At 41.1% G+C, this 20,111-nt stretch overlaps 1 protein-coding gene and 1 long non-coding RNA gene across 15 annotated transcripts in view; one reads left to right on the forward strand and one right to left on the reverse strand.

The window, feature by feature from the left end:
- The window catches only part of Liprin-gamma (liprin protein kazrin), a 280,018-nt gene that overhangs the window by 249,258 nt on the left and 10,649 nt on the right, over window positions 1–20,111 (forward strand). For 7 of the 13 annotated variants that reach the window (XM_076824643.1, XM_076824655.1, XM_076824647.1 and 4 more), the window contains 8 exons: window positions 4,640–4,846; window positions 9,633–10,071; window positions 14,076–14,165; window positions 15,636–15,852; window positions 16,590–16,857; window positions 17,723–18,070; window positions 18,240–18,363; window positions 18,882–19,026. In XM_076824643.1, coding sequence (XP_076680758.1) covers window positions 4,640–4,846; window positions 9,633–10,071; window positions 14,076–14,165; window positions 15,636–15,852; window positions 16,590–16,857; window positions 17,723–18,070; window positions 18,240–18,363; window positions 18,882–19,026 — 1,838 coding nt within the window. The remainder of the gene's footprint in view (window positions 1–4,639; window positions 4,847–9,632; window positions 10,072–14,075; window positions 14,166–15,635; window positions 15,853–16,589; window positions 16,858–17,722; window positions 18,071–18,239; window positions 18,364–18,881; window positions 19,027–20,111) is intronic. The other 6 variants (XM_076824649.1, XM_076824650.1, XM_076824645.1 and 3 more) reach the window with 5 other exon arrangements.
- On the reverse strand, window positions 13,661–19,313 carry LOC143375512 (uncharacterized). 2 transcript variants are annotated; one of them, XR_013086921.1, is made up of 5 exons: window positions 19,257–19,313; window positions 16,754–18,382; window positions 16,049–16,244; window positions 15,581–15,960; window positions 13,661–15,497 (listed from the first exon to the last, which is right to left on the reverse strand). It is a non-coding gene; the product is annotated as an uncharacterized LOC143375512 (long non-coding RNA). The 2 variants fall into 2 exon arrangements; XR_013086920.1 differs by lacking the exon at window positions 19,257–19,313 and having other exon boundaries at window positions 16,754–18,096; window positions 18,183–18,682.

A 20,111-nucleotide genomic window follows, 5' to 3' on the forward strand; every position in this document is an offset into this window, starting at 1 on the left:
ACTAGAATTATTTGCAAAACTGAATTAATTATTCAAGTAAAAACGTTAGCATTTCGACAATAATATAACAGTCTTTCATTATTAAATATTAATGTCATTTATAAAAATATTTAAAAGATTTCATTTTAATTTTAGACCAAAATGAATTTTGGAAATAAGTCAGTGATTTAGGATTTTAATAATCATTGTAATAAATTGTTTTTTTTGTTGTAAAAATTCGAAACCTTTTTAACCGGGTTTTGGAATTCTAGAATTCCAAAGCTGGTTGAACCAGTTCTTTGGAATACTAGAATTCGGAAATCGGTGCAACCAGTTCTTTGGAATACTAGAATTCGGAAATCGGTGAAACCGATTTTCTGGAATACCGGAATTCGAAAACCGGTTGAACCAGATTTTTTGAATACTGGAATTCGAAAACCGGTTGAACCAGTTTTTTGGAATACTAGAATTCGAAAACCGGTTGCACCTGTTTCTTGGAATACTGGAATTCGAAAACCGGTTTTTCCAAAACTCGTTTTTTGTATAAACCCTAACAACATGTGAATTTATCAAATTGTAAGCAGTAGATTTAGTATCAAAATTTCCCCAAAAGTGGCCAGATTTTACACAGAGACGAAGAGTTGCGTAGCCCTTCAGCCGGGAACGCTAAGTTCACCTAGAGACAGGGTTGTGGTAGGACATGACCATGCATCATGCAGTATCCGCTCGCAGGGAGGAAGGCAAACTTTAATATCCCAGCAACATCACGTTCTACGCCGACGACCTTAAATATTTTATAAACCAAAGGAGCAGGCTGAAAGGTTCCTAAAATGAGCTATGTAGCGATCGCAGAGTACTCGATAAATACAGCACCATTAAATTCTAACACTCCGAAATTAGCTGCAGCGCTCTGCATGCCCGTAATCCTGGGACTAATTTCTCAGCCAGGGACTAATTTCTCAGCCGGGTTCCCGATATCTTCTGGTGTCTCGATTAAACGTCGTCGCTAGGGGCCGATGGATATCCTCGGACGAGAAAGTGGCCGTGCCTGGCCGTAATGGAACATGAAAGAAAACGCGCGTCGCCTCGAGTCTTACGGGTAGTTTCTCTTCCATAGACCGGGCCCGTCAATTCCCCCTCGCTTTATCCTCGTCCGTCTTGTCGTATCGCGCGTAATCCGCTTCATCACCGGCGAGTGTCGACCTGTCGCCATTCTCCGGAGGAAAAGGGAACCTTCGTCTCCTATAATTTTTTATCCAACTGGCTTAAACATCCGTCCCCTTTCTCTCTTCTTCAAACAGAGACACGCTGGCAATCTTGTCTATCTTGTCTAGCACGGTTCCTCCGGTTTGTTTGGTATCGCGAGCTTCGATACGGAAGCTACTGTCTGCTCTCCAGTTCGTTACTTCCGCAACATCCATCACAGAACGCCCGGCGAGACACGTATTGTAATAGGGTGGAGCAGCGTGGCGCGATGCTTTGTCTTTGCTTTTAATTTGATAGATTTATTGGCGGGAGTGCTTCGTTGCTGCCTGGGATTGTCTTGAAAATTTCTGCGCCAAGTAATACAACGCCGGAGGAGGAAAACTTGGGAGGTGCTCTGAATTGGGCTGTGTACAAGCAGGGGTAGTAGAGCGTCAAAGGACTATGGGAATATTGTTTGAAGAAGCTGAAGTGGTGGCAGAGGCAAAGGGCTGGTTTCTTAGGTAATGCAGAGAGGTACTGAGACTACTGAAATGTCGTGGCAACATCAGTGGGAATTTCGGTCGTTGTTTCAGGATACTAGGCTGTCGTTTTTGTCGAAAGTGAAGCACTTCTTTGTCAATTAATTATAAGAAAATAAGTTGATGCTGAGGTTTGTTCTTTGACACTATATCTGTTAACATCATAAGCTTTAAAGAAACATGTTTGTTTGGTTAAAAATATGCATTATATATGACGCTACAGGTGGATTATTAAAAAGGATTTTTAAAAAGTATTCTTTGGTTTTGGTGTGATAACTCATAAACGGAGGTTCCAGTCGATACCAGTCAATTTCGAGCATGTTCACAAAATGTGTAGCTTAAGCCCGAACCTAAATTGAAGTTAATAATAATACATTCACGCGAGGCAAAATGCCCTGAATTCGCAATTTTCTCAAGTTATAATTTATTTGTTTAAAACGGTGTAGTGAAAACAATTGAAACTCGGCTGATATTTTCATTTATCCATATACTACATGTACAAAATAATTCAAAACATTGGTACCAGTGGCGGATTTAACAGGGCGGCCGATGAGCAGTTGCCACCTGGGCCCCTGCACAGAAGGCCCCCTAGGGCCCCATCTTTAAAAAAATTATCATTATATCCAAAGCATATTTTTTCCTGTATTATTACACCGAGTCCGTTTTTAGTAAACTACAGCTTTATTTTCCCGAAAAATGGGCCTCTGCTCAGAAGGCCCACGTAGGACCCTGTCTTAAAAAAGACTTACGATTTTATCCAAACACTATATTTTTTTTCTATACTTTTCTGTACAGTTACCCCCTTTTAGTAAACTATCTCATCCTTTTCTCGAAAAATGGGCCCCTCAGAACGTTTGCCACCTGGGCCTTTTTTCTTAAATCCGCCACTGATTGATACCATTTCTTCAACATTTTTTCAGCTGCTTTATCTGTCAAGATCATTTCTCTCCATAAGAGTACATGCAAAATCAGTGAAAATTAAAATCGTTATAACTCAGCAACCGTTTAGTGAATTCGTTCAAATTTTTTGGAGCACATCAGGAAGATTAAAAAGAACAATCTCACACATTTCCATCAACTTGGTATAATTTTGAAGATAGGTCCGATATATCCTTAACAGAGCAGTTGCTGCCTGGGCCCCTGCACAGAAGGCCCCCTAGGGCCCCAACCTTAAAAAAATTATGATTATATCCAAACTATATTTTTTTCTGTGCCAATACACTGAGCCCGTTTTTTAGTAAACTACCTCTTCGTGTTCCCGAACAAATGGGCCCCTGCCCTGAAGGCCTCCTAGGGCCCTATCTTCAAAAACGAAGTTATGGTTTCATCCAAACACTATATTCTTTTCTATACTACTACACTTAATCCATGTTCAGTAAACTACCTCTTCATTTTCCCGAAAAAATAGGCCCCTCAGAACGTTCGCCACCTGGGCCTTTTTCCTTAAACCCGCCACTGACCCACGCGGAACGCGTTAAACGCACGAAGTAGTAACCATAACTGCGCGAATAACTTCTGTTGAAACAGGGCAGTTCGATCAAACAATCTTAACTACCGAAACTACCAAAAGTTTCCAAAGTTACCTCAGCACAGTTTCGTGAGCTAAGTAGTATGCAGCAATAAATCCAGTAATGCAATCGGATTCGCGACTCTACGCAGGAGCTTGCTGCGGAAGAATTCGTACATATCTTCCCACGTGTATATGCACAGGGGCCATTTCACGCACGACCGCTCGCAAAGCCGTGGGATCCGGCGAGACCCATCGATAGTTTTTAACCCGAAAATGTTGACTGGCCAGCGGGTAACACCTGACCGATCCGCCGGAGTGGCAGTAATCGCGTTGTCCCAAACTTTAGCCGATAAACCGGCTGCAACACCTGTTATACGCAGCGGTGAAGTTACTAGAGCCCGAGGGAGAAGTAAGTGGATTAAGTTCTCCGTGGCTGATATCCTAGTGGCTAATAGGTGAAGGTACATGGCACCTGTAAGTAAACGGCAACTTGCACCTGTATCGAGTTACCGTCGTCGATCGACCGGCAACAATGTCCTGAAGAGGAGTCCGCTGACGCCCTATAAAAACTTTCAGCCCCCTACACCATTCTCGACGTTCACCATTAATGTTCGGAAGTTGGAATCTTTTCGAAGGGATTACTTCGTACCACGAATTTTATGGATACTTCGCCGACTACAGATTGCGAAATGACATTTACGAATTTCATTGCGAATAGTTATAGCAGCGGATAAAAGAGTCACCATCTTTTCGATCCACGAATAGATTTTTTTAAAGTCCACTTCGACAAGTACCAGCTCATAGTCTTAATATTCCTGCAAAATTTTATTCAAATCGGTCCACTAATCTGTGAGATATTTTCGGTACCGCGAATGCTGTAATTATGAAAAGGCCTTCGGAGAAGGGGCTGCTACGGCACCGTTTCTTAAGATAGCAAATTTATTTTTCAAGAGAATACAGCTTAATTCACGCGCAAAAAGGCCTATATCTTGATTTTTAAATATAACATTTTCTTATATGAAAAAGAATCAAAACAGTAGCCCTGTTTTCCGAGCTGTCGAAGGTACCTACTACCTATGAAGGCCCTCAAGTATGGTAAGCCGATAGCTCTGAGGATCGTTATAGCTTTTTCCCAAGCTGCTGCTCTGTGTATCAGATCCAACTAGCTTTGTATAAGTCTCTCTCGATCACGTAACTTCGTCACGTTCGTCAGATCCGAGAGATTGGAGAATTGGTTAAATCGCCGAGGCTCGCCTGCTCATCCCGGCCCGTTCATGTAATTACGATGCCGTTTTCGGATTTTTAATCACTGCCGCTCCCCTTTGTCGCAAAGAAGTCTTTTGTACGCGTGCATGCATTGTTAGACGGTGGTGGTTTCGGGTGGAGTTACTGCCCGGATATGGGTCTCTTTGACCGTTGATTACAGCGGATGAGGGAGAACGAGGCAACCTTAGGGCGCCTTCAGCAGCAAGGAGTCGGCATACCTTCGGAGGAGCGCGAGCGCGAGAGGGAAAGGGAGCGCTGGAGCCTTCTAAGGGCGGCGAGGGACGAGGCCGATCGAAGCCTCAGCCTCGCGGCTAGTTTGGCCGACAAAGAGGCCGCCCTTTCGCACGCACACGCCACTATAAAAGAGGTAAGATCTCCTGCCGTCCCTCCGCGCATTATTATGCGCGGCGGGGAGTCGGCTCGACGAATCCAATCCTTTTACTGGCGCAGCTAAAGTGTTTTGTAAAGACTACGCAGAAAGTGGGAGCACCCGAACCGCGAGCGGAATTCGTCATATTTACGAGTGGGGCCAGTTGTTCAACTCCCGGGAATTATTTGCTTAACGTGTTGACTCGGATTTCAGGGGAGGGCGGTACCTTCGTACACTACGCAGGCTTTCATTTCCATGGTTTTTGCTGGCGATACCGCTACGCGATTTGGGACAAAGTTTCGTGGAATTAAATTCAGGAGTCGTGACTGGGATAACGCTACCCTTCGTTCTCTTAACCCTTGTACGGAAATTGGGTCATTTTTACCTAAAATCGAGTCATAAATCCTCGTTACTTGTTTGCTAATGTATTATTTGGGCTGAAACTCCTTTATATCTTTAAATAATTAATAACAATAATAATAATTTTTGTTAATTTTTCAATTTTATTTTGTTAATTTTGTTAATTTTTTATTTTATTTTGTTAATTTTGTTAATTTTTCATTTTATTTTGTTAATTTTGTTAATTTTTTATTTTATTTTGTTAATTTTGTTAATTTTTCATTTTATTTTGTTAATTTTGTTAATTTTTCATTTTATTTTGTTAATTTTGTTAATTTTTTATTTTATTTTGTTAATTTTGTTAATTTTTCATTTTATTTTGTTAATTTTGTTAATTTTTCATTTTATTTTGTTAATTTTGTTAATTTTTCATTTTATTTTGTTAATTTTTTATTTTATTTTGTTAATTTTGTTAATTTTTCATTTTATTTCGTTAATTTTGTTAATTTTTCATTTTATTTTGTTAATTTTGTTAATTTTTTATTTTATTTTGTGCATCTTTTCATTTTTAATTTTTTAATATTATTGTTATTGTAGAAATTTAATAACTTCTTAAAATATTAAACCGGAATAGTTGAATGCACTGAGTTTTATTTTTATTTTTGCATGATCGTTTCTTGTAAACATATATAATATTGTGTCAATTTCGCCAAAATTTACTTATTCATGTAACTTTAAAAATTCCGTATAAGGGTTGACTTCTTTCTTTACATTTCTTCTTGTTATTTTGCACGAAATATACATTTTTCATCAACCGAGCTGTATAGCCAAAGTACCGATTATAATTTTGAGTATTTTATCGAGCTGATAAGCAAACGACAAATGTGCACTCTCCCATGTAAGAGCACAGCACTTACGACGCTGAGCGATCTGTCGATCGAGGGAAAGTAGATAGTATGTTGTAGACCTTAAAAGCGCACCGAAGGTGTATTAGAAATTTTCTTTTTTTTTAATTTAAGTACCTACCTACTTTAAGGTTGAATTGCGCACTGCGTGTGATATTAAGTTCTGTTACTTAATGACCGACTCGTTCGCGTCGTTTGAAGCTATTTTGTGGATGGAAACTTAAGTTCCTTGTGATCCCTTGCGTAGAATCTACTGAATATTGGCTGGGCGATCGATGTAACATTATTACGAGCAGTTAGGTAAGAAGCGGTTCTTTGCGCGCACATGCAATTACACGAAGGGTGAGTCTGCTTTGAGCCCTCAAATTGTCCTCAACCGTGTGCATAAACGCGGGGGCTCCGGCTAACGAGTTTAAAATTGATGGCTCGAGGGTTGCCTCGGAATGCGCTCCACAGTCACGCACGCCCCGAAATTTACAGTTCTAGTTTCGTTTTAGTAATCTCTATGCTGATACAATTACCACACTCTGTGTAATTGTGCGAGGACAGATATAATATACGCAATGGTTTATTCAATGTATTATGAATTATTCAATACACAAGTCTCGAGAGTTCTTGCAGAATATAAATGAACATTATTGGAAATATTTTATTAATCCTAGGACGACTTCTTCTGAGTTTGATTTCTGGGGCTTTTTCAAATTCTTCTGCGAGTTATATAGCAGCAGAATTTGTAGTATTTGTGGAAGAAAGAAAAGGTTAATTTTTAGTAGCTCTGCTGAATTCTATTCACTCTGCTATTTAGGTACTCGTAATCTGAAGTCCATTAATTTCACAGTGTTTTGTTTATTTTAACAGTCTCCGTTTGAAGTTAATTGTTAAATATCGTTTGTAATCGTGTAAAATAGGAGTGAGATGAATGCTTGGAGCCTTAAAAAAAATCGAATTAATTGCGAATAAAAATAGGAAATGAAAATCAAATGAAAATCTCCCTATAATATAATTTTACTTATACCCTAGTTCTGGTTATACAAATTTGGGTTGCTTTAAAATTTATCTCGTATTTTTTAAGTCCTTCTTTAGGCGCTTTTTCTCTTGTGGCGCCTGCGTATCGCGCAGTTTTGTACATGTCTCGAGACTAGGGTTACTACATGGTATACAAAAGCAGGACATATCCTCCTTTTTTACTGAAATACAGTATCCTCCTATCACCTAAAAATGTCCTTTTTTCTTGCATCCACAACTCAAGCGATCCACTCGCCTCGGCTTCGCCCGGCAAAATTCCAGCACTATTTACCAGATCCAGAAATAAAAAAGGAGGACAATCTAGTTTGAAATCGTTTGAAAATGAGGACGTTGTAAATTAAGCCAAATTTTAGATATCAAATTTATTATGTAAGAAAACATTAATGTTTACATGAAATTGGAATAATCTTGTAGCTACTACATTAGGGTGGCCTTTATTTATACATGTCGATTTTTTTTGTATTTCATTACTCTAAAAAAAATGGTCCTTGGAAAAGTTTATTGCAATCGGACAATAGGAAAGGGTGCCGACCGGACCTTAAAGTTTAGAATTCATCAATGATTTGAATTTGAAGAATTTCTCAAAAATGGTAAGCCCTATCGAAATCTTGTTCAAATAATATTAAAAGAGCGTTCAATTTTCTACAATTACTGTATATATAATTTTTTCGTGCCTCCAACCATTTTTTAGATAATAGCGTTGGAATATAGAGAGGTCCGCACTTCGCGCGTCCTACTTGTACCTACGGCGTGACTAGTGTTCTTTCTCGAGAAATTTTGTAATTGCTTATGTCTTATTTCTCGAGAAATGCTATAATTTCTCGAGAAACTTAAGTCTAGGAAAAATATTATAAATCTCATTTATTTTCGTAAATGAATGTATTACTAGTTAATCGCGAACGTATAAATGCATCTACAATTTATAATACATCTTATTAATAACATTAGAACCTATATGAATTCCAATAGAAAATCACAGTACAGAAGATTCGATATTATTAACTGCTCTTAAATTCGTATTTAAAAATTTGGAAAAATTGTACACTGAATTAAGTACCTAATGAGTTTCTTGTGGCTATTAAAGAAGAAATATTGAAAAGAGGAGGTAAGAATATTGTATCCCGTATAACATTTTTGCATGATCCAGAATTTCTTCCAAAAGGGTTAAAAGACGCACTTTTTCATTCAACAGCCAAGGTAGATATATATAAAAAGTCAAAATATAACAGTAACAGATTTTGCATTGTGTTATTTAAAGATAAATTTTAACACCAAAAAGTAATGTTTCGCTTTGTACAAGTTTTGTATTAAATAAATACATTTTACAATACAATTTACCAATTATATTTAATATCTATTTTTTCATTTACACAAGTTTTGTATGAATTAGACAGGAATAATCATTTAGTTATAGTTTTCTTGTGTTTTTGATAAATATTATCAACATTATTCCAAAAATATAATTTTTCCAATATTTTTTTCAATTTCTTGAGAATTCTCGAGAATTCTCAAGAAATACAATCTCGTTTCTGTTTTCTCGAGAAACAAAAAATATGGAGAAGTCAGGAAGACTAGGCCTGACGTATTGTCTACACGCGCGTAGTTCGTACCTCTCTATATTCCAACGCTATTATCTAAAAACTGGTTGGAGGCACGAAAAAATTATATACACAGTAATTGTAGAAAATTGGATGCTCTTTTAATATTATTTGAACAAGATTTCGGTAGGGCTTACCATTTTTGCGAAATTCTTCAAATTCAAACCATTGATGAATCCTAAACTTGAAAGTCCGGTCGGCACCGTTGTCCGATTGCAATAATCTTTTTCAGGGACTAATTTTTTATGAAATGGCACCATATTAGGGGGTGAGAGCAAAAAAATCGCAGGTTAAAAACAAGGACCACCCTACTGCTACTACATATTCAGACCCTAAATAAAGTCTTTATATCTACTGCTTATTTAGGGCCTGAATATAGTAGCTACAAGATTAATCTAGTGTAATGTAAACATTAATGTTTTCTTACGCAATAGAAGTTGATATCTAAAAATTTGGTTCTATTTTACAACGTTCTCCTAAGATTGTCCTCCTTTTTCATTTTTCAATCTAGTAACCCTACTCGAGACTAGTGCCTATTTCAGATAATTTCCATCTTTTCCACCCTTCTAAAATAAATCAGATTTGCCCTCGAATACCAGTCACGGGCCACGTTACCTGCCATCCGTAAAGGTCGCTAACATTGAAAGCCCCAGACACCCGCAGCACAGCTATCAGCACGATCCGTCTCGCCTGGGTCACGGATGACCCACGTCACACCTGGGAACTGTTCACACAAGCGTAGTTTTCAATTCGGGATTTCACACAGCTGCTACTTCCCCAGAACCATGTACTCCAAAGCCACGTTCCCATCGCCTTCCAAGTCCCCGCCGCAAAGCCAACGTCCCACACGATGGCCCGGGACGTGCTAAATATTTTGACACGCGATCTTCAATGTAACCCCTTGAAACCATACAGATATGGAGCGCCAGGAAGTCTCGCCGATTCCATTTCCTATTCATCCCTGTTGAAATACAAACGGGACGACGTTTCGTACAGTTGCAGCGCCAATTGGCGGAAAGGGGCGGCGGCGGTGGTATCTGTTTGAGCGACCAGGAATCCTTGGTCTCGTTCCCGAGGGGCAGCGTGAACGGGGCCGCGACGCCGGGCGCCGGGAGCAGCAGCGGCGGCGGCTGTGGTATCATCCCTCATATGAATTCTCAACCGCCACTAGGCAGCACCGAGCTAGGGGTGACTGTTGGCAACGTCGGCAATGCGGCAGGTGCCGGCTCTTCCGGCGGGCAGGCGGGCGATCGCGGGAGCTGCAGCGCTGACAGCGGCGTCCGCGGATCCAGCGACAGAGAAAGCGGCGGTGCTACCAGCGTGGGTGGAAATCTCTCGGACTCCACCACCGACGGTAAGAGCAGGGGTTCATTCACACTACACACAGCGTCCTCATGATTCGTTACAGCCAACCACGTACGTAGGCACGTTGGGTAAGGTGTCCCTTGGATGGACACCTTTATAGCACTCTCTGTGCTCTATTTTCCTCTGCTTATAAAACACCTACGAAGGGGAAACTTCTGTGCTGGGTATACGTGGTTATCTGGAAGAATGCATCGGGTCGCAGTACGCGTCTAGTTATTTCCCTGGGTCTGGGGCACACCTCCACGGATGTTTATCCCAGGAGCATGACTCCCCCAGGACGGGAGCTGATGAGCCCGGGGTACCTGAGCTCAAGGGAAGGGCAACTTTGAGAAGCAGTCGACGATTAGATGATTGTTTCAGAGTTGGGCATTAAGGGGGGATTCTCGTGTAACAGCACCCAAAATTTATGATTTTTTTTGGAAAAAACTATTGGTAACATTGCATTAAACTCTTTTAGGATATGAGGAGGCATCTTTAAACGTGTAGAATTTTTTTTTTTATGTCGATCCTTCTTATTATTTATTAATTATTGTGGAATCGTGTTAACCTCTTCGAGGATGTTGGCGGCAGGTGCAGCACCTGTCACAATCATCTGATTGCAAAAAGAAGAAAATTTTCTTAAAGTCAAATAATTTACGCTGGGACTGAACCTAAAATTTTAATTTTTATTTATAATACTTTTTTCGTCGATATAAAGAATAATATGAAAAATTTGTCGAAGAAAAAACTTACTTTTTCTTTCAAACGCTATAACTCTTTCAGTTTTTCAGTTTTTTTTTTAAGTGGGCCAATCCCAGAGTAAACTATCTAACTTTAAGAAAGTTATATTCTTTTTTGCAATCAGCTGACTGTGATAGGTGCTGCAAATCCCGCCAACAGGAATTCCATCGTCGAAGAGGTGGACAAGATTCCACAATAATTAATAAATAATAAGAAGGATAGACATAAAAAAAATATTTTCTACAAATTTAAAGATGCCTCCTTATATCCCAAACAAGTTTAATCCAATATGACCAACAGTTTTCTCAAAAAAAAAAAAATATTAGTTACTTTTGGGGGCTTAACTAGATAAGAAATATTTTTTAAAAAAACGCATAAAATATAAATTACATTAACTTTAGATTATTTGACGAATAGAGTTAATTGTATTTGACGAATAAAGTTAACCCGGGCCAAGTTCATTCGACACATGACGAATAATTTTTTAACTTTTACTCGTCTTTCGAAATTTATTTACATGAAATTCTTGCCCGTCTCTGGCTTGTTTGACCCCACTTTGTAACGTCAGTTTAATTAAAATTTTAAAATTTAAATTTAAAAATATTCACTCTTTTAGTACACACTTAATAGAGATCAGTTTTTAAAAATAAATTGCCACTGGAAAATGTTGCATTACCGAGAACTGTCCTTCCCCGAACTAATTACTTGCGCAGATGCACCAGCAAATGGCACTTCTGCCCGGTAATTAGTACGCTATTCGTCCTAATTGCGCAGGGATCTTTCAATCGTAATCGATCCACCGATAAATCGAGCCGCTTTGAAGCCGTGAGCCTATCTTGTGTATAATACAATCGCCATTATTATCCATCAGAGTGCCGGTCGCTCGGAACGCAATGATTCTTGCGCTTAGGTGTAACGAGCGCTGAGATTAATCGCCTAGTTAAAGTGCATTACGGTGCATCCGTCGGAGCGTTCGGTGGAAAAAAAACGGTTTGATGGCTTCCGTCAACCGCGAATGTTAGCCGAATGTAGGTGGTGCGTTAATCGAGCGCGTTTCCTTCATGTATTATTCAGCCAATCGCCCGTGCCCGTGCATTAAAACGGGCCGATCAATTCAGCTCAGGACAAACAAGCCCCTGATCAATAGAGATCTCACGAGAACAGGCAAGCTGATGCACGTGCACGAGGGATTTTCACCTAATCATGGCGGAGGAGACATATTCCAAATTCCCACCTTGTGTGGGGGGATGAATAATGTTTCTGATGCGCGAATGGGAGTTTCTTCTGTGGTGGGCATTTTGATTTGTAGTAATTTGAATAGTTAAGAATAGGTTTGGTTTTAACCCTTCGTGGTCACACGGGGTGTATCGCACCCCAAGAGCAATTTTCGAGTTCAAATGGCGCGTTTACGGATTCCAAAAGGGAAATATCCCGGAAAAAGAATATAAAAAATGGTAACTCAAAATGACGTTGGGGTGCAGTGAACCCCATGCGACCAATTTGTGATTATAAGCAGGTGTGACCACGGAGGGTTAATATTAAATCTTTTGCAATCGAAGACTTTCTTTCATTCTAATGTAAAGTTTAATGTAAAAATCAAAACAAAATGACGTAACACACGTGTGGGCACAGTTTATATTTACTGAGAAAACGCATTTCGAGTATGGAACTTCAATCTATACTATTATATTAAATTGAAGTTGCATACTTTGAAAGGCGGTTTCTCAGTAAATATGAACTGTACCCATAAGTGTGTTACATCACTTTGTTCGTCTTGGCTAGAGGAAGGTTCTAACGTTTTTATTTTTTTGTAAAATAATTAAATAATGATTTTTACATAATAGTAGATCGCGACGCGACCGCTAGGTGGCGACCGAGCGAGCGAGCGCTTCTCGCTTGTGAAATTGCACCGCGGCGGGAATAAGTGGCCGAGGGCTACCGAGTTTACAGATTGCAGGTTACTGATTACGAATCAGTCACGCTAATATTTTGGGCGAAACCGAGTCGGGGACGCTAGTTTTATACAATATTATATATAGATATACCGTATTGCAGCTGACATTGATCTGCCTTTCACACATAGAATTGCAACATTTTAAGGATATATTTTTGGGGTCGTTTAAAAACCGTACCAATTATCACAAGATCCAACATCAATCGATATAGTTCGACTGGAAAGAAATTATCATGCCCACCTGGATATACAACCACAAAGGATTTATAAAGAACCAAAAAATCGTATCAATCACATGGGTTCACGTTGACATTTGAAGAGTCCTTGTAGAAAACACTACAAGTGCCAAAAATCAAATTCCACGCTAAACTGTTTCCAATAGAACATTTTCCGACGAATTTTCTTTTTTTTTTGATTTTACCACTTACAGTGTTTTCTACAAGGACTCTTCATTTATCGTGCAACCTCCTACTCAGGCTCGGCTCCTCCCCATAGGCACACTTAGGCAACTGCCTAGGGCGTAAATTTGACAGGCGGCACAAAATGGCCCTTTCATGGTTGGCATTTTGTAAAATAAACTTCTAAATGGAATATTACAAGTTGCATAACTATAAATGATTTAAGCTAGCAATAAAAACTCAGAGTGAGGTCGTGGAAAATCTCAAATAAATGTGATGTAAATAAAGGGCGCAACTTGGCAGGTCCGCCTAGAGCGCAAGAAAAGGCTCGGGCCGAAGCTGTTCCTACTAAACCCCATTTTCTTCAGTTTCACCGCGGTGGCTTCCAGCGCAGCAATACGTTCAACATAACCGAAAAGTGCAACATAAAGAACAAACACGCATCCCCTAGAAGCTGTCCGCCCTGACCCCCACGAGACTCGCGTCCCCGCGAACACGTTCGAGCTCTTCGGAACCAGCCCCGTGAAAAATCAACGTACCCAATCGAATTTACAAACCCAGTCGACAAACAGTCCCCAATGTACATTTTCTCCTCGCGCGCGGGGCAGAACGCACCCCAGGGCGACGCGTCTCGATGAAATTACGATTCGAGTTCGCTGACCGATCTGAATCTCACTTTCAAAAAAAAAGGAAAAAAAAATAAAGACCGAAAAAAGGGACAGGAAAAACAGAATAGCGAAACGAGTGAAAAGTTTACCTACGCTCGCTCGCGTCACGTTTCACCCCTCAATTTTTTTGTTCCCGTCGATTCGAAAGGTAAATACACCCGTGGATCACGGACCGCCGGCACGTGAATTCGGGGATTCTTCTTTGACAGCGCAAAAGAATACTTTTTTTTTTACATTGTATATTTCCGCGCAGGCACACCGACAATTACGGTCGAGGGAAGCGGTCTCGACATGGACAGCATCTCCGTGGTTTCCTCCATTGCACCATCCCACATGTACCAGTGTAAGTGTCCAAACATAATCGCTGATCGTCGTCTCCTTCCGTTTCTTCATCGTCGTCCTCCACCTCCAGAGGATTCTCCCGGTGCTTCTGTGTGTCTTTCTGCTTCTTTTAATTCTCTCTCTCTCTTTCACTCTCACTCTCTCTCTCTCTGTCTCTCTCTCTCTGCTCAGCCTCTATTTTCATTTTATTTATTCGTCTCTCTTTTGAATTGAATGTCTGCTTTTCGACCGTTCTGTCGCCCAAAACCAAACAGGCGTCGACTTCGAGTCAGTTATTTCCACAATCGCGATCGGTGACAAAACTGGATAGAATGATTCACATAATAACCAATGTTACTTGGAGAATTTCATTTCACTCTATTTTCGCGTGGTCACAGAGGAGTTTGTAGTTCCCAAATTGCTTAAAACTAAAGTATGAACATTCGAAGATCGCCTATGCTAGTGATTCCCAACCTGTGGGTCGCGAAGTGTTTTCTGGAGGGTCGCCACAGTTTTCTGTATTTTTTTTTTTAATATTATTAAATTAGAATTATATTCTGAAATACCTATTGTTAATGTGTTTTCTTTGCCTTATTAAATTTACCTCACTTTATGTGACGGGTGAGTTCAAAGGTTATTTGAATGTTATAAAAGGGGATCGCGACTCAAAAATTGTTGGGAAACACTGGTCTATGTTATCTCCTATAAAGTTCTTTTTTGTAAGATTAATGGAAGTAGTTATATCGTGATTAAATAGCGGCATCGATCGGGGGACTTGCCATTCACTGTCGCATTGATTTATTTAAATACCCAGCCCGACAAAGGGGTTAATATTAAAGGCCCATTATGCCGTGGTTTTGTTCTAACAATCGGCTAATTGCCTGTTGAATGGCGATGCATGCGCATGCACGTAATGGAGCCAGAATTATTTAATAGTATCCGAATATAATATGTGTACTTTGAGTCAAGAATGCGAATTACTTGAGTGTCATACGATTTGTTTAAAAAGAGGCACCGTGCTGTGCTTCCGTTTCCCGATCTATTTTGATATCAAACGTGTCTCGGACAATCTTCCACTGGAAATTATTCAATTCATCCTCTTTCTTTCTGCGTTTTATTTCACCCGATGTCCCATCCGAGCTCAGAGGCGTTTCAATCCACAGCTCCGTACTTCGTTCCTCGAAAAAAAAGTCAGCACCAGCTGGGCCCACGAAACCTTTAATCTGCTTGGCGTGCAGAAATGTTGTGTACAGTACGCTGTATGTTCTTTATGTTGCATCGAATGTTGTTGCGTATGTTTAAACGAGCCCAGTTGTTCGGCGACCGGTGTTCTGCCATGGTACAGGGAGCCGGGCTGAAAGGGAAACGGTTTTGCTTGTCGTTAATGGGGCCCGTTTGATTTTACGATGAAACAAGGCGACAGAAATCGGTGCTTACTTGGTCGTGACGCACTGGATCGGTAATTCACAGTGATCAACGATTTATTTTTCAGCAGCAACCACGCCGAAAGACTGCAGCCCCACACTGTCGCCCCTGAACGCGTTCTCTAGGTCCATGGACAATTCCTCGTTATCGCGATCGGTTGAGCAGCTGTCCAGCCCGCTGGAACCGGAACCAAGGAGAAATAAACAAAACCCACCTATCGCGGCACCTGCCGCGCATTCCCGCTCCTCTGCAACCCGCGGTGGCACCTGGGGTTCTATCTCTAGGTAAGACCACCATTTCCAATTAATCGTAAGAATTTTCCTTGGAATCCACGAGAAATGCCAAGAGCTGCGCCATCTACAGCTTGCCAGTTAAATGCCGCGACTGAAACACTTGCAGGAAAAATATATTTTATCTTATCAATTGCCAGGAAATATGTACAAGTATTGTTCCGTTTATTTATAAGAATTCGGTGAGTACCTTAGTTATTGAGTTTGGCAAATATGAACCTGGCTCGCGTTCCCTAGCGAGGCGAAAACTCCTTCTGCAGTAACAGTATAGTTTTCTTCACGAAATAAGAGATTCCAAGCTTAAATCACCGCAATATTTTGGGAACTTTTCGACACTAGAATTTTTTCATACCTCAAAGTCAAGTCCACGATGTATGTGAAGAGATCTGAAATTTAAGGAGGAATGTTAAAGGAAATTAGTAGTACTAGGATTTAATAGTCAAATTATATAATCAAGGTTGTCTGAGTGTCATTAAATCGTTTTCCTTCGCAGAAATCTTCAGTGAGAAATTAAAGTTTAAGAAGGGTTTTTCTTTTACTGAGAAAGAAATAGAGGGGACTAAAAGCCTGAAAGAAATTTACGCACACTAGTTTTTCAGATACTTTGTTACCGTTATTTCCACGCGGCAGTGTACACGCTGACAGTTATCAATCCTTTAGAATATTGACACGTACTGTGGGAGTGTAACGTTTTCTTAGCTGAAAGACAGTTTCTTCGTTTCAATGTTCAGAGTGTTCGCGCGCTCGCGTCATCGAAAGGCTGCGAACAATTCTAGCGGTGGAAGCGGAAGCAACGAGGGCTCCGATGGCTTTGATCCTTATAGATCGTGGTCGCCACTCACCGAGGAGGGTTATGCTGAGAAACTTCGTTTACTTAGAGAAGCTGCTTCCGTACCTATGGAGCGATGGAGGGCACCGACGGTTCTGGCTTGGCTGGAGGTTGCTCTAGGTATGCCTCAGTACGGACCACGGTGTGCTGAAAACGTTAAGTCTGGAAAGGTGAGTCGTTGAGCTTGTTTAGTGGTAGATAATAGTAGGTGGCAGTAGATGCTGCTAGCATAGTAGTAATTCCTTGGACATGTTATTAAACACCTTTGTGACGTAAATCTCAAAGAGTGGCAATGCTCTTAAGTCCCAAACACGGACCCCGTGAATCAACGTGAGACATAAAACCCAGTTCAGAATATACAAACTTATAGCTTTTAGATATAGCTTCGTTCTCCAATTGAAAGTTATTTTGGAATTATTTTGACCGTGTACTTCGTAATACCCAGGGGCGGAATTAGGTACCTATAGGCTAAGTAGGCTGCAGCCTAGGGCGGCATATTTTGGGGAACGACAAATTTCTGGGGAGCATCTAATTTGGGGGAGCGACAAATTTTGGAAAGTGGAGAATTTTGAAGCACGGCAAATTTTGGAGAACGAAAAATTTTGGGGGCGTTAAATTTTGGAGAACCTCAAATTTTGCGGGGCATCAAATTTTGAGGAGCGACAAACTTTGGGAAACAACAGATATTGGGGAGCGGCAAATTTTGAGCAAACGCAACTGGAAAAGGTTTAAACACAGAGGTTTGAGGCAACTTGACCAACAATTCAATTATTTCTCATGTAGCGAATTAGCAATGACTCAGATGTGAGTTGCTATATTGAATTAATTGTTAAAATTGCCTCGATCTTTCAAATAAAAATATTTAATATTTCGCGGAAAGAGTGGCAGACGCTTATTAGCCTAGGTGCGCCAAATCTTCAAATCCGCCCCTGGTAATACCCCGATCACAATACGATAGAGATCCATCCTGGCATGAGGATATGAAAAACGTAACAGGCGATCAGATATTGCATGGACCGTGTCGATATTGTTCAGGTTTTGTTGGAACTGAGCGACGCGGAATTAGAAGCTGGGTTGGGAGTGACACACCCCCTTCACAGAAAGAAGCTACGTTTAGCTATCGAGGAGCACCGACACCCGAGTCTTGTTCGATATCCGTGCATCGCTCAACTGGGTCACACGTGGGTCAGCTCCGAGTGGTTGCCTGACCTCGGATTAGCCCAGTATTCCGAGAGCTTCGCTACCAATATGGTGGACGCGCGGATGCTCGATCACTTGAGCAAAAAGGAATTGGAGAAGCTTCTCGGGGTGACCAGGAAGTTTCATCAAGCCAGCATCGTGCATGGAATTCATCTGCTGCGAATGCTCAACTACGATCGCCAGGTAAGGACGATTACGTGGCGTGATCTCTTAGAAAATAAACTCTGCGATTAGTCGCATGCGTTGGAGAGGTTGATCTAATTACCAGTAGTCCAGAGGAGTCTAATCGTTTTACCTGCATGTGATGACGAGGATGATTAAAAGAACGCTCTGAATCGTGTTCATGCGACAGGCACTTGCAGTCAGGAGACATCAGTGCGAGCAAGTTGACACGGATCCGTTAGTTTGGACGAACCAGAGGTTCATTCGGTGGGCGAGGAACATCGATCTGACTGAGTACGCGGAGAATTTGAAAGGTGTGTTGACGTTCAGCCTCTGAAACAACACAAGCATTATTCAACTGTAACAGTACTCTTCTGATAACGTCCCCTTTGTTTTGGGAAAAACCTCAAACCCCTTACGTACTAAAAACGTTGGAGGTCGATTACAATGTAAAGCAAGCTAATATCGCAACCCTAACTCGTGGCTTAATTAATTATTTTCAGCCCTTTTTATCAGTGCTTGAAACTTGAGACTAGTGATAATAATTCATATGGATGCGAGGGGGCCATTTCAACTAGCTAACTTTTTGACCAACGTTAAAAGCTTCCATAAAAGACACCCGTATAACCCGAAGTTTATCATACACTCTGTCATATAAGAAGGAACCTGCGCATAGACCTGTTCTCCGCTGCTATTGGCTATACCCGAACCAACGCTCCCTTTGAGCCAATGTTCATTCTACATGCGTGAAACGGGTTCTTTCTGATATGACAAGGAGATTAGAAATGAGCACGTTCCGAGTAACAAAAGACTCGTTTAATCTGCGAAATAGATTCAGGTGTGCATGGCGCTCTCGTCGTGCTGGAGCCATCCTTCACGGGTGACACGATGGCTACAGCCTTGGGTATCCCACCAGCTAAGCACATGATCAGACGGCACCTCACCGCCGAGCTGGAAGCCCTCGTCGTTCCAGCAAGGTACCCAGTCTACTATCATCCAGAGGCCACATTGGACAACGCTCACTAACCGACATAACGTCGTTCCTCGTTACCAACGAGATCGACAACCGACAAACACGATTCATCGTCTCCGACTTATCATTTCAATAGTTCTGGCCCGAATCAGAGAGCATCGTGGCGTTGCAATCTCACTGCGAAACTGCGCTGGCGGTATTCTCGAGATAAAGTAGGCTCTCGCTACGCCTCACCTCGTTTTATTCTTCTATGCATTTTGGCAACTTTTCGCATCACCGCTCGGCGAATTGCTCCTCGAGAATATTCCGAAGAAGAGAGGCGAGGCGTAGTACGAGCAGATGCGATGCCAACGCCCGCGGTGGCCGTTAATAGAACTATTGCCACTGGCGCTGGCAGTGAATTCTCTGAACGATGTGAACCGAGGCGAGCTGAAAATTTAGGTTAGAGCAAAACCGAGGTGAGGCGAAAAGGGTTTAGATGTGAGTGAGAAAAGGGGGCGTAGTGAGAGCCTACCTTTACTCCGCGAGAATAGAGTAATTAATGGCCATTTTGATGCTAATTATTCAATTTCCTTATAGATGTGAGAAATAAAAGTAGTCGTATGGGGTTTGTCTAAAAGTTCTTGATACAATGCTACGGTGCTCTCTTTCTACCTGGAGCTGGGACAGACACAGTTTGGGGTGAATTGAATTATCCAGAGCAGAGCTCGTGTTCGCCTGGACACCGATATCGCAGCTTATCGATAATACTTTAAAAGTATACCGCGCCCCATAGCGATTATATTAAAAAGCACAAAGTAAATGGTAACGAGTCCCACTTTTTCGTACGAATCGGTGATAGAATACTCGCCTAATAGCAGCAGACGTAGACGACGCAGAGTATAGAGTCTCATGGATCGTTTTCTACCGTGCTCTACTGAGGAAGCTATTTTAGGAATTTTCGCTAAGGTATTGTCAATTATCTAATCAAACAGCTGTGTCGCGTGCACAGAAACGCGATGTCGCAAAAGTTTTACCATGGGTCACCATTAAGCATCCCCCGAATATCCCCAACTCGCGAACGCTCAATATACGTGTTTGCAGAATTAG

The sequence above is a fragment of the Andrena cerasifolii genome, chromosome 12 (assembly GCF_050908995.1).
Source record: "Andrena cerasifolii isolate SP2316 chromosome 12, iyAndCera1_principal, whole genome shotgun sequence".
Lineage (NCBI taxonomy): Eukaryota > Metazoa > Arthropoda > Insecta > Hymenoptera > Andrenidae > Andrena > Andrena cerasifolii.